The sequence below is a fragment of the Seriola dumerili genome, unplaced genomic scaffold (assembly GCF_002260705.1).
Source record: "Seriola dumerili isolate Sdu_G_001 unplaced genomic scaffold, Sdu_1.0 BDQW01000169.1, whole genome shotgun sequence".
In the NCBI taxonomy this organism is placed as follows: domain Eukaryota; kingdom Metazoa; phylum Chordata; class Actinopteri; order Carangiformes; family Carangidae; genus Seriola; species Seriola dumerili.
In genome coordinates, this window is record NW_019174424.1 from 5,176,110 (window position 1) to 5,192,404 (window position 16,295).

Genomic DNA, 16,295 nt, shown 5'->3' on the forward strand with positions numbered 1-16,295 from the left:
ATGAAGTGTAAGTGCCTCGTGGGAGCAATTACACACAGAGAGCGGCTTTTCATGCTTGTTGATACATGTGTGACTTTACATGTGTGGTGATGAGGGTGGATGCACGCTTGAGCGCCTTCGTTGTATATTTGTCTATCTAAGTGTGCAAACGCAAGCTGTGCGTATTATTGTGATCTTTAAGGGATAGATGAGTCAACAGGCAAATGTCAACCCTGAAACGGTCAGAGAGCTTAATTCATGCTGTGTGTAGGATCTCCTGGATTAGCTCAGGCTGTCACATCAGATATGCCGCGAGCTGACACATCCTCCACTGCACTGAGGCAATCGCCAGTTGTCATTTCAGAGCTCTATCTCACTCTCACAGTTACCAATTACCTTTCTGCTCTCAGTCTTTCTCTCTCTGAGCTCTGGGAGCAGCCCCTTTTTTCTTTCATTCTCCTGTGCCTTTTTTTTTCCCCTATTGCATGTATCACACTGTTGCTCGTCCATGGCATCCTCCTTCTCCTTTCCTCACCCTGTCCACGGCTGTGACAGCCTTCACTTCCTGTCCAGCCTCCATTTCCCTCTTTTCTTTCCCCGTTGCCCCCCACCCTCCTTCTCAGCTCAGTGTCAGCAGTGAGGATACCCACCATGTAAACATGAGACAGACCAGCGTGCTGATGAGTATCACCACCTGGTTAAACATGGCTGAGTGCGTCCGCTGGATTGCCCTGTGGAGATCATTCTGCGAACAGACAGACAGAGAGATACGAGTGAATGTGTGGCAACCACAACAACACGAGTTCTGCACTGTTAAAGTGTAAAGTGAAGATAAAATGTTGTTGATGAATAGTAGGAAAAAGATGGATGAAATATAAAAATGCACTCAAAATGAGTTGAACACGGCAAAGTGCTGGAATATACAGAGCAGAGAGCAAGCCTAGTTAGCATGATGTGATGGAACAGATGGAAGCAGGGGATTTGAAAAGCTTCGTTACCAAACCCAAGTTGCAGGTTTGAATATTTAGTGACTGATTTGAGTGTTTAAGATAAAGCTGTTGAGCTGAAATGGCAGAGGCTGAGAGGGGCGACGGCATGCCAACAAAATAACAGAGATGTCGAGATGAAAGTGATAGGAAAATTGGACAGGGAGATGCTTCACTCACTATCATGTTCTCCAAAGCGTGTTTGGCCAGCCAGCAGTTGAGAAATACAGGGATGAAGAGATTTCTGAAGGAGGGCAAAATCACCTGCGAAGAGGAGAAAGCGTCAGTCACTTTTATTTGAATACACTGTACACTGTCACAGGATCTCTTAAAAACAAACATTGTGATTGTGTGAGCATGTGTCTGTTGAGATGTCCTCTCTGTATGACTGCAGCGGGTGTTAAACGAGTGAAGGGAGGGGGATGGGAATGTGGTGCTTGACAGCCAAAAAAAAAAAGGAAAAAAACAAATATCTGCCTGAGAGACTCCCCATGCTGTCAGTGCTCAGTAACGCATATCCTTCCACTCACAGTGATCATGAAGGGAACGGCGCTGATCATCTCCAGAATGAAAGGGACACGTAATACTTGCTCCCAAACGTTGCCCTGGAAACATAAACCACAGACAGGGGTCAGGGAACTCTATTGTCATGGCGACCTTAGGGGATTACCACATAACAGGCCCAGTAGCAGAAACAAGGAGAGAAATTGATCAGCTTTTGCACCATAGAACAGATTGGAGGGATGTATGAAGCTGATATAACTCCCTCGTGCCCTTTGAGAAAAGAAGCAGCATTTCTTAGTTTCCACTAAGCTTTGCCATTCAATTAAGATGTCAGCCGTGGCTGTTTTTATGTGTCTGACGCCTGCATATAGCTGACCTGAATCTGACTAGTGTAGGTGGACAGGCACAGGGTATGTCCACAGGAATCAGTCAGCTCTAAATGCTAAGGCCTCTAGCCTCCAGAGTAATCTGCAGAGAGACCCCTTCATAGGCTTATAGTGTCAAGTACATCAAAGGCAGGGCAACCCGTTGATGGATCGGTCCCCCACTGCAGCAACGCAGGGGCCTCCCCCTAAAGTCTTTCTGATGTGTCAATAACAGGACGGTGCTGAAGAAGCCTCAAGGCCCGCTGAGGTGCTTCTCAGGGGAGGAGAGAAAACTTCAGTTTAGAAGAGAGAACACACAGAGGAGTGCAAAGTGGAAAAACAACCCCTCCCCTCCCCTCCCCTTCCTCTCAGGGATATCAAATGCATGCACACCCACGCACACACGCCACACATGTGGACATCACAAAAGGCTTCAGACTTCGCCGTGGGGGGGGGGGGCATGAGTAACTCACCTTGTAGCTCAGATACACGAGCAACATAGTTTCTGAAAAGCTGATGAAAGCCACAAGCACCGGCAAGAAGAGAGAGAGAGAGAGAGAGAGAGAGAGTGAGCAGAGTGGGAGAGTAAGAGAGAAAATGTAGAGAAACGGACAGAGAGAGAGGGAGAGCTGAGGGGAGTCGAAATAGAGAGAGAGACCAGAGCAGAGAGAAATTAGGAGTCGCAGAGATGGAAGAGGAGAGCGTGGGAGGAATCAGTGGGCGTGCTGATGATTGAGCTTCAGAGGGAACAGGTTTAAGTGAAGCAACAGACAGCCTGGTGTCTGATTGTGTGTATGTATATAAGTGTGTGTAATCATACTTAAAGTGTAAATACATATCAAGTACAATGATCTGACTTCATGTATTCAAGCCCTGAAATGATGTGGCGTGAATTAATTGCCCATAAACCAATAAAAAGGAATGCAGACATTTTTGCCATGTGCCCGTGCGTGCACTCATGTATGCAGAAATGTGTGTAAACAGATTGAGGCCTTGTTTGCACAGGATTGTACTGATCTATCTGACCTGCAGTGCCCACAGCGGCAGAGGTCTATCCACCCAGATGATCAGTTTCCTGCAGAGTGGAAGAAAAAGAAGGAACAGAGAGGAGAGGAGTGAAATGTTGCAAAGAAAGACAAAAATTAGACAGTGGCAGCAAAGACGGACAAGATATTTTTAATTCGGTTATGCCCAACACAATGACACTCTCAACAGGGATCATGAAAGCAACTCCCATCACCGCATTAAATTTAATTATGCTGTTTACAACTGCACATCAGTGGAGTGCACAGCTGCCAGCACCCTTATATTGTAGGAGAAAAGTAATATTCACACAGTCAAATGGAAATTTACAGCGTTATTGTGAGAGAAAGGCCTCCCTTTTTTTTCCAAAGACACCCTGGGGCTTATCATGGCTGCTTGGCTGCTTGCCTGCCTGCACTCTGATTTGCTCCTATGAGTCTGCTGCCTGGAGCAGGAGGTGGCACGTCCCTTTCCTGAGCTCACTCTGTCAGGCTCCTTATTCATTTGGAGCCAGAGCTTAGCCAGTGTCACCAGCCACCAATTAGATCAATAGGTCCCTGAGCAGGAGACATGGCGTAGCCTGAAGTCCACATACACTTCCTGGTTTCTCTCCCTCTCTCTGTTGCTGTATATTACATACTTTATCTCCACTAGATCGCTGTTGATTAGGCTGCACAGGCACTACATACATATTACGTTGACAGCTAATCCATAGAGTTGGATTGTGATAAATGAATGGATCTGTAATGCTCAATATCAGCATTGTGAATTGCATCAGTTAAGTGAAGTTTCATTGATTGCATTATACAACATTTCCGACCGGTGGGCCGGTGTTGGACATGCCATTCCTCCAGGGTGCACGGTTTCATGGTCCCTGTCTGCGGACCAAAGCCATCTCTCCTAATTAGAGACTCACATGCTTACCAGTCAAACTCACTCCAGGGGCGGGATGATGTATTTTGTTTTGTGCAGTTCACTCCGCTCACGCTGCATTGGGGAAAAAAACACACACAAAAATGGCTAAAGAAAAAAGTTTCTTGTTGAACTCCTCTAACTAAAATTGGACAGACCCTCTGCTCGGTCCAAATATCAGTTTACTTTCATGATTGCATCTCTACCTCCCTCTCTTCTCCGGCCATAATCTCACATCCAGTCCTTTTACGAGATACTCTATGCACAACCTGTTATCTCATTTATTGACCCGGTGCACTTGTTCCTGCTATCAGGCCTCCACACTCGCAGAGACTTTGTTTCACCTCATTAAGCCCCTGTTATCAATGTTTCTCTCACCAGTCCTGTCTTTCCTCTTGCGGGTTGTCCAGTAGGACTCTGACAATATAGAGGAGGCAGCTCAGCACTTTCAGAGCAAAGTTAAACATTCGCACCCGCAGACCTGCAACACAAAGAAGAAGACATTCAGTCTTTAAAAATAAAAGCCAGCTGCTGAATTTATTTATTTTTTTTAAAAAAACAAACATTTTTATTAAAACCCTTAAATGCTCAAAAATGTGACACTGAATAGATCCCTGTAGGGTTCTTAGAAGTAAGTCACAAAAAAAAAAAAAAACGTATTAAAAGTCATGACACAAATGGTGAACACACAGACTAGCTCTTGGAAACGAACAGCCGCTCATAAGCCATTTATCACCACTACCAAAAAGTCAGATTGACTCATCACGTCTCTTCGATAAAGCTTTTGCACTCATGACTGACCGACAATGGTTGGCTTAACGTAGCAGAAAATGTAGTACTTCATCTTGTCTGCAGAGGCTGAGGTTATTTTTGTATCCCTCTATATCTCTAGTTATATTACTATTACAGTATGTTATTTAAGCAGTGATTACCACCTTAATAAGAAAAAAAAAGGATGAGGGCTATAATTATCTGTTAATATTAACCTAATTAAGTGCAAAATAAACCTGACATATACACCTCTTTCTACTTTGAGTTAAGGTTTTCTGGATAAATATTTTAGTGACTTTAGTTGTGCGGGAGAAATTAAAGGTGTGACATATCTATTAATGAGTCCGAAGATACTTTGAATCAGTACACAGACATATAAACCAGTCACAGAGAGGAAAAGTGGGCAAGTTGAACAACTGGTGATGAAATTCAGAGCAAGTGTGACAGCACATCACACACTAAAATGAAACACCTCTCTTCAATCAAAAAATAAGAGCCAACTCATGTGGAAGCAAAACAGACAGAAAGGTGGGGAAATCACCCAAAAATAAACACAGACAGATAAAGCGTGATTCCCAAACACAGGCAACTCACTGGATCTTTGGTTTTTGATGAAGAACAGCTTTAGGCGCTCCTTGAAAGTGTTCTCATTCACATAGAACTCTACCTGCACCCTGAGAGAGAGACATGGAGAGAGAGAGAGACATGGAGAGATGGGCAGTAAAACAGTGAGGGAGAGCTGGAGATAAGAGGGAGAAGTCTGCAGGAGGCGGTGCAGGTGATTGAGGAGATAAAATACTTCTTTCATGGAGTCAAGTCAAGGGACAGAAGAGAACGACAAAACAAGTGAAGGGCTGGGCGATAAGAGAGAATTGAATAAAGGTGATGAAGAAAAAGTGTACAATTGAGCAAATTGGAGATAGAAAGGGCAATAATGATTATTTGAACAATGAAAAGTATGGGAATAAGACATTGTGGCTGGCTGCATTAAAGACTAATGGGTTTTGGAGGAAATGGTGTTCCTGCTTGTCCGCCTGCCCATAGGCCCAGACAGCTGCAGTCAGTCTCGTTATCTCCACTGATTAAATATAGAGCAACAAATTACTTCCCTCTGATGTTTCTGCTGAACATGGGAGGCCATAATTACTGCTCTTTCTCCCTTTTCATTCTGGCACCATCCTGTTAGAGGGACACACACTCACGCACACACACGTTTACTGTACACACACACACACACAGGCCTAAAATACACACCTGGCTGCAACCAAGTCATTAGGGTTATTAGACCATTCACAGGCCTATCTGACATGGACGATATGATGAAAATGACAAAGACACACTCTTGAGACCGCCCTTAGATGTGTAGAGTCACATAACAGGACACACAGAGGGATGACTGTATTTCCTGTCTGACCACCTCGGGGGAGAGTTCTCAGCTGCTCTTCTTTCATGCTATGGAGGGAAGAGTGGATGACTCAGGTTGAGGATGAAAAACCACAGGCCTGACTCGCTGGTGGTCTCCTCACAGCACACAGACACATGGACAGATGAAAGAGAGGCAGAACAACTGCAATCTATTCTCCTGTCTGCAGGAAGAGGAAGAGGTGGCGGTGAGGGGGCGGGAGGGTGGTGGTCTTCCCAGGGTTCCAGAGTGACTCTATATGCTCACACAGACCAAAACCAAAAACACACCACATTCCCAGCAACATATGGGGCTGGGGGTTGTATGTGTGTGTGTGGGGGGTGGGGTGGGGTGGGGGTGTGGGGGTGACTTTCCTCAGTGTTGCTATGGCAACACAGGATTCGTTGTCTTTTCCCTCCCTCTCACACGAGCAGATGTGAGCAAACACGAGTACAGCAAGTGTGTTGAGCCATCGGAGCCGATAGCCCCCCGCTCCAACTTGTTGACGGCTCCCCTCTCTCTCTGAGCCGCCTGCTGACGATAATGCTTTTGCACACATGATGGAAAACAGGGGAACATGTAGATACACAGACCTCCTCAGGCTCAAGAAAAAAGCCCAAGGTTGTGTAATTGCACCTTTTGATTAGAAAATGACTTTGTATGAATTGCTGGCGACGATGTGATGTCCTGCTGTATTTGCTGTCATAGACAATGGGGAAAGTAAGTAAGGATTACGTGTGTATATATCGGCGTGTGCGAGTCTGTACGTGTTTAGTCGTACTGAGCTAATCGACCATATGACTGCATGAGTTCTTTTATACACACAGCAATCAAACAGTCAATACCACAGCGGCAATAAGCACGGTGTGCCATTTTCATCAGTTCCTGTAGGAAATATTATTACATATAAAAAAGCAGGGTTGGGGGTAACAGAAGACCTGCAATGTCATTATATCATTCATTAACAAGATTGAAGCAACTGTGCCAATCAGAGAGAAAATAGTGTGAGTGCTATATAAAAAGTTTGCATCCTGTGAGAAAGGGTCTGAAAAGGTTCAGGCAGTTAAGACTTCATGGAAGGCAGATGTGATGTTTTCTCCTTAAACACTCAACAAGAGCTTATAGCTTAGTGGTGGAAAAATCTTTACATCCAATGCAAGGCCAGACTACTGCCAGTGAAAATGGCAGCACTAAAGGACACCTCCTTTCCTCTAAAGATCACTCTCAGCAACCTTGTTTTGACACATACAGTATACACTTATGCACATTAAATTAGCGAATCATCATCATAATTATAATCAAATATTACTTGGTTGATTACAATGATGATATAATCAACCATCGCTGCAACCATCTATAAAGAACTAAAGCCATCCTCTATTCCAGTACAAATCCAAAATGATGAAAATATAACTAGATCTATGCATTTCGTTGGATCTCCCACAGCTGCACTGGCTCCAACAAGCTCGTTGCTCATGTGTTGACTCTCCTGAAAAGCTCCACTGTGGCAAGTTTTGGGTTATTATCCTCATAAAAAAACAAAAAATGGTAAGTGCTTAAATGTTCACTTTCCATCAAGCTAATGTCCTTTTTTACAACCAAATCCATCAGGCGCTGCACCTCCATGTCTGACCATGACAGTGTTTTCAGTCCAATACCTTAGGACACTTAAAGTGACATACGTTCCTAAATCTAGCCATCCCTACATTCCTTCTCTTCATCAAAGTCCTTGAAGCCTCCCTGAGCTCTGCGAGCTTCCTGGGGGAAGAGGTTAATTTCAGAGGTCATTTTGTCCTTGATGTGTTTCTCTAAGTGAGAGCTTTTCCACTTGAGTGTACAACAGAGGACGAAAAGCAAAGTGGAAATATAGCCCAATAAAGAGTTGAGCTGTAGGATAGATTGAGAGTTTGGATCTTTAATCTAAGGGGAGGATGGGGGAGAAAAACACATTAAAAACTCATAAAGAGCATTATTTCAAAACAAAAGACACACACAAGCACATCACGATGGCACCTCTGGGCTATAGCCACATACCCGCCCCCCTGCAGGCCCTCCAAAACGCACAAAGAAAATAAATTATTAAATCAATGTTGAGAAAAAACTGCTTGGGAACACTGAAAAAAAACATGTCGCTTGATTAAGGAACAACCATTTCAGTGTAACGTTGAAGAGTTACCATGAGAGAATAACCCCCACAGAGGACTGTCTCACTCTCTTCTCTGCTCCTCATTCAAAATACATATTTTTCAAACTAATTATTTCGAGCCAGGCAACTAAGATCATCTCATGGGCTTTAATAAAGCAAAGCCAGCACGTTTAACAGCTGGAAACGAGAGTACATGAAGAAAGGGGGCATGGCATAACATTTCAAACCCGAGCGTGGGGAGAGAATCTTCATTTGCATATTTGCATGTTACACTCTGAGGGTTGAAAAGGCTGAAAGAAAGAGACAGAGAGACAGAGAGAGACAGAGAGAGAGAGAGAGCGGACAAAAATACAGACAAATTAACAGACACAGACGGATGGACAGACAGACAGACGGGGACATGCGACAGAGGATCTTTGAGAGAGAGAGAGAGAGAGAGAGAGATGAACCTTGTTCTCCTGCTGCTTCCACCCATGCCTGTACTCCATAATGACACAGCACTGGCCATCTAATGACACAGTGGAGGAGACTACAGAAACCCAAATCTATGTGTGCACAGCAGCACAGCACTTACTCATCACAACCTCTAAACACAACTCAGACATAGTATTCATACCAGTGAAGTAGCCAAAAAACTAAACAAAAAAAAACAAAACAAGAAATATGGTTACCATGAGAAAAATTCTACCGTGTAGACTTTTGTAAAATCGATGACATCAAGGTTGGTCAGTTTAATTAATTGCATGCCTTTGTTAAAAAAAAAAAAAAAATCCATTAAAACACAGTGTAATAAATCTAGAAAAAAAAAATCATAAATATGGACATAAGTTCAGCTGGAGGCCACAGCCTGGTCTATACTGAGAAATGTAGACTGCTGTGATATGGAAATGAAGACAAACGACTGTCCTGGCATATTTCACAAACCTTTTAAAATGCAGGTTAGAAAAGTCAAGGGACAAGATGAATGGAAATATGTTTAACCTATAAAAGGAGACTGACATAAGTGCACCAGTAGAAATTATTATAGTTATTTTTAGAGAAGCTGTTCCCATCAAATGAAAGAAATGTGTGGCTTCTGAAGAACCATTTTATGGAAAAATCCCATGGCCCATAAACCAGTTTGAAGTTTATTACTCAGCATAGTGTACTGCTCAAGACGAATGGGTAAATAGGGGATCCTCTGTGAAAAAGAGGCCACAGATAAAAGAGCAAAGTCTGGAAAAAGCAGACAAAGACATACAATAATAATATACACGGGCTACAAATGAGGGCCGGGGGAATTCAATGGGACGACAAGAGGCAAATAAATTGAACATCACCATGAGGCCCCTGTAGCAGCTTAGGCGAGGCAAGGTGTACTCTGCCTCATTCAACCAATAGTTGACAGGACAACTTGTCCCTGACCCAGATACACAACCATCTCACAAATTAGAGTGTGTTGATGGAAGGTGGAGAAGAAAAAAGGAAGAAAAAGAAAGGAAAAATGAGAATGTGTAGCTACATATTCCCCGCTACAGAAAGATCCTTTTCTTTTGGTGAAAGGTATATCTCTCTTTTAAGGCTGACAGTGCACAAGTTCAAACTGACTGAAGGGTCAAACAGCAAATGTTTTTAATAGCACTCATCACTGCCACATAAATTGATTTTAACGCTCAAATGAAACAAGCAAGTGCTTTCATAGTAACTCAATAATTACAGAGGCATTTAAAGAGTCTCTTTCTCTGCCCGTCTCTTTATCTGTGTAGCCAAAGGAGAAACCTAACCGATCTATGTCGTGACTGATTTCTCCACTATTTCTTCTCCCATTGTCCATCGCCTCCAACAATCACTCCATCTCTAACCTCAGCTGCCTGGGCAAAAGCACAGCAGCAACATGATCATCACTTACAAGAAATATGTAATGCATTCCACAGTATAATGACAGTAAGTAAATGTGTGCTGTAGCTTTTATTCAGAGCCATTTCCTGAACAACCTCTGGGTTTCCATGGATTAAAACTTTCCATACATCATCAGTGGAAGTGCTCCAGCCATTCCCCAGCCCCCACCACCCCCCCTGCTCCCTGACGTAACCAGCCTTGCCTCATCCTTTCCTGAAATTATCATTCACTACTTATTGCTTATGGGAGCATCTGCTGACATATTCACATGGATCCATTTGTTTACCTGAAGGTGGACCAAAACACAACTGTTGCTTCAGTGGAAGACAAAGAGTTCCTCTCAGCTGTTGAAAAGCAGTACTTGGGCCCATTACCAGTGATTTAAAACACACTCGTTCATCCGCCAATCATGAAACATAATATGCCCTGAATTGGTGCACAACTCTATTGAAAGCCACCCAATGACATTCTATCTCCCTGGCCCTTCAGATTACATTAGCCTCACATTTGCGCAGACATTTAAGATTCGATCAAACCCACGAGATATCAATCTGTTTCAAAGTCGTCTTCAAATCATTGCTTTGAGGTTGACGTGTGCAACACAAAAGGAGTGTAAATGAAAGGAACCCTCTCTATTGCCTGTCTCTGGTGTCTCTGGGGCTGCATGGATTGGAAAGACAACTCCTGCGGTGCATTAAGCTAACTCAGTTTGGGAATAGGGGAGCTGCGATTATTGGGCAACTGTGTTTGTGATCCCCCCACAACGTCGTGGCACAGCAGCTCCCTGCCCCCGATCTGATGCCACAAGGACCTTCCGGCAACATCGAACACCGCAAGAGCTCAGGAGTCTTCAGACACATGCTAGTCAGCCCCATGGCTGTGTTAGTATCCACAGCAGGAAGGCTCTTAAGTGTTGACAGTGCTCATTGAAATGAAAGACTGGTTAGGGACAAATCATCTGCATCAGCATCAAACTTATTAACACCCAGTGGTGGCAAAGAAATCTTTAAAAATAAAAGAACCGTGGGTCAAGATGACTACCAGAGATACACCCTGAACTGACTCTGCTCTCTCTTCAGCCTTGGGCTCTTTCTGCCTTAATGCTGTAACAATAACAATAAAAAAGGATACATCTAATATATATCTAATATGTTTCTGTGTCTTTTTACTATATATATATATATATATATATATATATATATATAAGGTTGTCTACACCTTGCCACAGGATGCAGGGGTTGCTGGTGTACAAGGAAAAAAGAATCAAATTTAATCAACTCTAGCTGTGTGACAAAACTGAAGTGTCTCTCAGTCTGCCTTCAGGTAATGTCCTCTCTGTACTGTACACATCCTTCTCGCAAAAAGAGCGGCGGCTCATGTTACAATATTCTTTGCAGCAGGATGATGCTCAGACTGTATGTGAGCCCTCCATCCTCCGTCCTCCCACCATGCCCTCTCATTTGTTCTTAAACAGACGTACCTTTTAATGTTCTTCCCTACTGGAGACCTTTCCTCTTTGCCAGTATTAATTAGGATGTTGTTTTTAGAAGCTTTTTTTAATTAATAGGAAGTGACCTTCGTCAGGCCTGATGCTTTGGTTTTATTAGCATAGCCCACTCTGATACAGAGCTGCCCCCACCCGCACCCAATTAATTTTCATCAGCCACTGAGTGTCTTTAAGTTAACTTAGATGTTAACTTAGAAATATGGGGACAGCTGTGAGGCCGTGCACCAGTGTCATGAAAGAAGTCATGAGGTCTGCCTGCTCCCTCATCACCACTTCCCTCTCACCCAGCTCCAAATCTGATGAAATCACCTTTTCACAGAGTGACTCTTTTCATCATACAAGCCATCTGTATTGCTAATAACCTTCCTTTATGCCAGCTCTGGCTCTGCAGACATGATGTGTAATACATCCATGATTCTACTGTTGTTGACAGAGATTGCCTTCAGCTTTCTAAACCGTCTTTGTAAATGGTATGACTGAAAGTGAGCTCTGAAAGTATCCCTGAAAGACTCTCGTGTCCAAGTTGGAGCATGGTAAAAACTGGCACGAATATTGACAGTACTGATGGATCATGCTCTACATTTGCCTGACTAGATTATGGCTTGACTGGAAGAATTAAAGAGTAGGAAAAGGGAGAAGGAGCATAGGGAGAGGGAAGGTGGCAGAGAGTAGACTGAGACAGAGATTGATTGAGAGGAGATGCGGAGGCGACTGCCAATGAGAGATTGTTTTAAGGACAAAAGGCTGTCATTTGTACCGTAATCCTGGACTCTGAGGAAAGCCCCTGCTGAGTCGCTCTATTGTAGAGCAATGGAGGCTCTGCTGTATTTCATTTCACTTCTAACAAATTTGACGTACAAGTGGAGCTGTACAGGGAATCCTGTGTGTGTTTGTTGCCTGTTATGAATATGCCATCTACTCTGATTGCCCTGCAATTCTTGAAACACAGTAACTGCTATGCGTTGAGCCATAAAATCATTCTTTTGAGTATTCTGAAAATGTATAAAACAAGCTAATTTGTCAAGGAAAAGTGCTGAGGATAGAGACAGATAACAGGCTTACTTAACAGATTTAACCTGGCTGTTAGAAGACTTACATCAAGTCAAAGATGAGTGTTAATATCAGCCAAAATAAATAAATAAATTTCAGGGCTTGATATCAAGTTCATTTTAGTGAAAACCACACTGCCCCTTTGACTGCTGAAATCCTTATCATCAGCCTGCAAAAGATCTGTATTTAAATGTTTAGTCATTTGGCATTTCCTGAAAACAGAAGCTTCTGACTCACTGCCAGAAAATATAAATGGTGTCTGTGTAATCAGAACAGTGGCATTAACATGCTCATACTTCTCTGTCCCTGACACATTTGTGCAAACGAAAGGCACACTTTCACTTACTGATCAATTACCGGGCACAACCTGGATTTAAGTTAAGGGAGCTACACACACAGATAACGATAATTGGCGGTTGTTACCAAACTTTCAACTGCAGATCCCTGTTTAAATAGTGTCTGGGAGAGAGAGGGCTTGTTTCAGTCTGTGCACAGCAAAATTTTATTTAATATGTTTGCACTTTTGTTTATTTTAGCCATATCGTGTTTCAATACAAAATGCAGTGTCAAATTAAAGTATAAAATATTCATGAATATACACACGAGGGCCAGGGAACCCTGCCACCCACATAAACTACAGCACCCCAGGACACAGGTCCACTAAAACAATACAATTACTGTCAGAGGTAAAAAAAAAAAATAAAAAAAAAATAGAAAGAAAGAAAAAGAAAAAAATGTGGAGGCTCTATAGATAGCAGCAAACCAGGAGGAAAGGAGATCTCTATGTGTGAAATAAATTATTAAATCAACCCGCGTCTTTAAAAGTCTGTGCTGAAAATTGCCTCACCTGAGAGCTGCTCAATGGCTCCCACAAAACATATTCCACTGAGTTTCAGGAGAGCTCTTCAAAGGGGGAAAAGCATGGTATTAGGGGCACTTCAATCAGAACTAAGATGTAGAGGAGGGTTAACAGAGGGCAACATATGAGCACACAAAAGCACGTACATAGACACACACACACACACACACACACACACACACACACACACACACACACACACACACCTGTGGGGGATGCAAGCTGAGAGGAGGGGAGGACGGGGAGAAGGCCCTCAGAGGGTGACAGAAGTGGGATTATACTACTTGGTAATATATGTTTTCCCAGAGTGCAACCATACATGTCATGGAGATAAGTTATGCGTACACATGTTGACATACTGATGTGTGAGAGTATGTCTGAGCTGGGACGCTGTCATATGGAACTATCTGTGCACCTGTGGCCACTGGCAGTGTCTGCTTCTTTTAGGGGTTTGGGGGTGGTGTGGTGTGGGGTTACTTAAAGGCTACTCCCAGATTAATGGACCATGGCAGACAAACTCTGTGTGATTCAGCCATAATTAAGCTTTCTGTCACTATCAATCACTGCTCTCGCTCTCCTTCTAATCAGTCCATTTTATTGCAGCTAATACTCCCTGGCACAGAGATCAACAACTTGACCCTCTGACAATTGCTCTTTCTCTCTCACAAGTGTCTACACGTTTGTATATGAAAGCATGCGCAAACACGAATGCTCAGACACACAAACACGCACACACATATTTAGCTAGAGTGGCAAGAAATACATAGATAATTCCACATACATCCATTTCTACTATGCTAGAAACTATCGCTCATTTAGGCTCTACCTATATGAAACAGGCATGTGTGCAAAGGACATTACAGCTCTGCAGTGTGACAAAATAAATGTAACACACACAGCCCACACAAGTTTAATTGGAACCTCAGCGCCTTCCAGAGCCTTCAAAGTGATCGACACCAGGATATCCCTGAAAACACTCAACCGTATCGTGTGTTTAGAGATTATCACAGCACATCTGCGGCGCTGACACACGGGGTCATTTCCAACTGCCTCAGCAACCGAATACATCACAGCCACACTGCTACTGTACACCTGTTTTGTCTCTGTGGCATTCATTTGGCGAAGTCGTACACTGTGTTGTCAGCAGCAGTTGTTGTTTTTGCTCACCTTTTCTAGAGGCTGAGGACTATAAAAAGTCTCGTAATTGCACATGGACTTCCAAGAACAAAAAGATGAACATCTGTAATCAGGTGAATGAGATCACAGTGCACTCTGGTTCTGAAACATTTGCCATTAGACAGTAGCCGACGAATTACAGAAGGCCAGAGGAGCGCGACCAGAGTGAGCCGGCCTGTTTAGGCTTCAGCTGTGCAACATAAGACTCTTTGAGAGGTCCGGGATGCAGTCTCATGGTAAAATGGTTTGATTTATCAAATAAAAGAACAACAAAGTGGCATACCAGATGGTTTCAATAATAATCATTATTAGTTTCAATGATATGAAAAACATTATTGACAGAGCAGGCCACTATGGTAACATGTCATGCACAATTAAGTATCAGTGTGTCCCCATTATAAATCCCGACAATGGCTGGAATTGAATTGGTCATCTCTTCCAATGCTTTCAGTGGCAGGTTTCCCCAATTATCTGATTTGAAACACCCACTCAAGTCCACAAGCACTTTGGTCCTCATTTCCACCTAGCAACAGGAGACACCACGCGTGAAATGAAGGTTAAGGTTTTCCATTAGACAGCATAATGAAATAGCTCAAATTAAGCAATGCATATCACATAGCACGTCAAACCTACAGCCCTGTAAATGGAGTGTAAGCAAAGGTCAATTGCCAGTTACCTAGAACACCCACTTTAAATTGCCTGTCCAGGTGGCAGATGGTTCACTGTAAATCTGAGGAATTATGGCAGGAGTCAAGTAACATGGTGGTCTACTACAGGTCTACCTGCTCATTCTTCATTTCCTTCCTGGTGGATGCCTCCAGAAGATTTTTTTTTTTTTGATGTTTCAATATATGAAAATAGATGAAATAAATATTCTGGAATTAATATTTAGTCTCTAGATCTCTTTTCACTGTTTTTTGTCTTTATAGGGTTTAAGTAGTGTATTGCTTTTTGTGTGATAGTATTGCATTATTATGCAGTATTAGTAAACCTGCTGCAGCACCCCTACAGAACTGCACAGCTGACAGTAAAATACCCCAACACATAATTATACCTAAGTCCATGAGATGACGGAGAGAAAATGCAAACGCAAAACAAATGAGTACTTTTTAGACAAGATGATACGATGTCCTCATGGCGCACAGATGCGCAAAGGCTTCAGTGCGCCGTGCGTAAACGGTGCAAGTAGCTGCATCTTTACCTGTCGTCGGTCTGCCAGTCCCCGAGCAACAGGTCTCGGAACCGGTACCGAGGGGGCAGCGGGAGCACCTCCTTCTCCAGTTCGACCATGGTCCTCCTCCTCCTCAGACCCCAGAGACAGAGACAGATATCACGGCAAACCGCACCTCCACACCGAGGAGGTGGACCCCCCCAAATCCAGCTCCGTTCCTCTTCCCTCTGCTATTCAAAACGTAGATTAATAAAGAACACATTGATACACCTCATGGTATCGTCTTCGACCTCCCTCCTAAACAGAAGAAACCAACTTCTCTCTTTTCTCGCACCCGTCCTCAATGCAGCTCTCACTTTTCTTCCAGCCGAGGCAACAGGTCGAGGATGTTCATCCGTCGGTGCGTAGGGGAGGCTCCACTTTTACTGTGACAGCTGGAGAGCAACTGGTTGGTCTCTCTCAACACCAGCATCCTCCCTGACTGAGCTCCGCATGAACGCACTCACTGCAAATGTTTAACCAACCGTTGAGGAATACTGTAGCTTACTGTTGCGACGACTTTTCAT

At 43.4% G+C, this 16,295-nt stretch overlaps 1 protein-coding gene across 2 annotated transcripts in view; it reads right to left on the reverse strand.

The window, feature by feature from the left end:
* The window catches only part of LOC111227078 (potassium channel subfamily T member 2-like), a 35,257-nt gene extending 19,409 nt beyond the window's left edge, over positions 1-15,848 (reverse strand). For both annotated transcript variants that reach the window (XM_022752465.1, XM_022752464.1), the window contains exons 1-8: positions 15,760-15,848; positions 5,135-5,214; positions 4,148-4,250; positions 2,856-2,909; positions 2,308-2,362; positions 1,496-1,570; positions 1,146-1,229; positions 630-724 (exon numbers count right to left, since the gene is read on the reverse strand). In XM_022752465.1, the coding sequence (XP_022608186.1) occupies positions 630-724; positions 1,146-1,229; positions 1,496-1,570; positions 2,308-2,362; positions 2,856-2,909; positions 4,148-4,250; positions 5,135-5,214; positions 15,760-15,848 (635 nt within the window). The remainder of the gene's footprint in view (positions 1-629; positions 725-1,145; positions 1,230-1,495; positions 1,571-2,307; positions 2,363-2,855; positions 2,910-4,147; positions 4,251-5,134; positions 5,215-15,759) is intronic.
* Between the last annotated feature and the right edge of the window lie 447 nt (positions 15,849-16,295).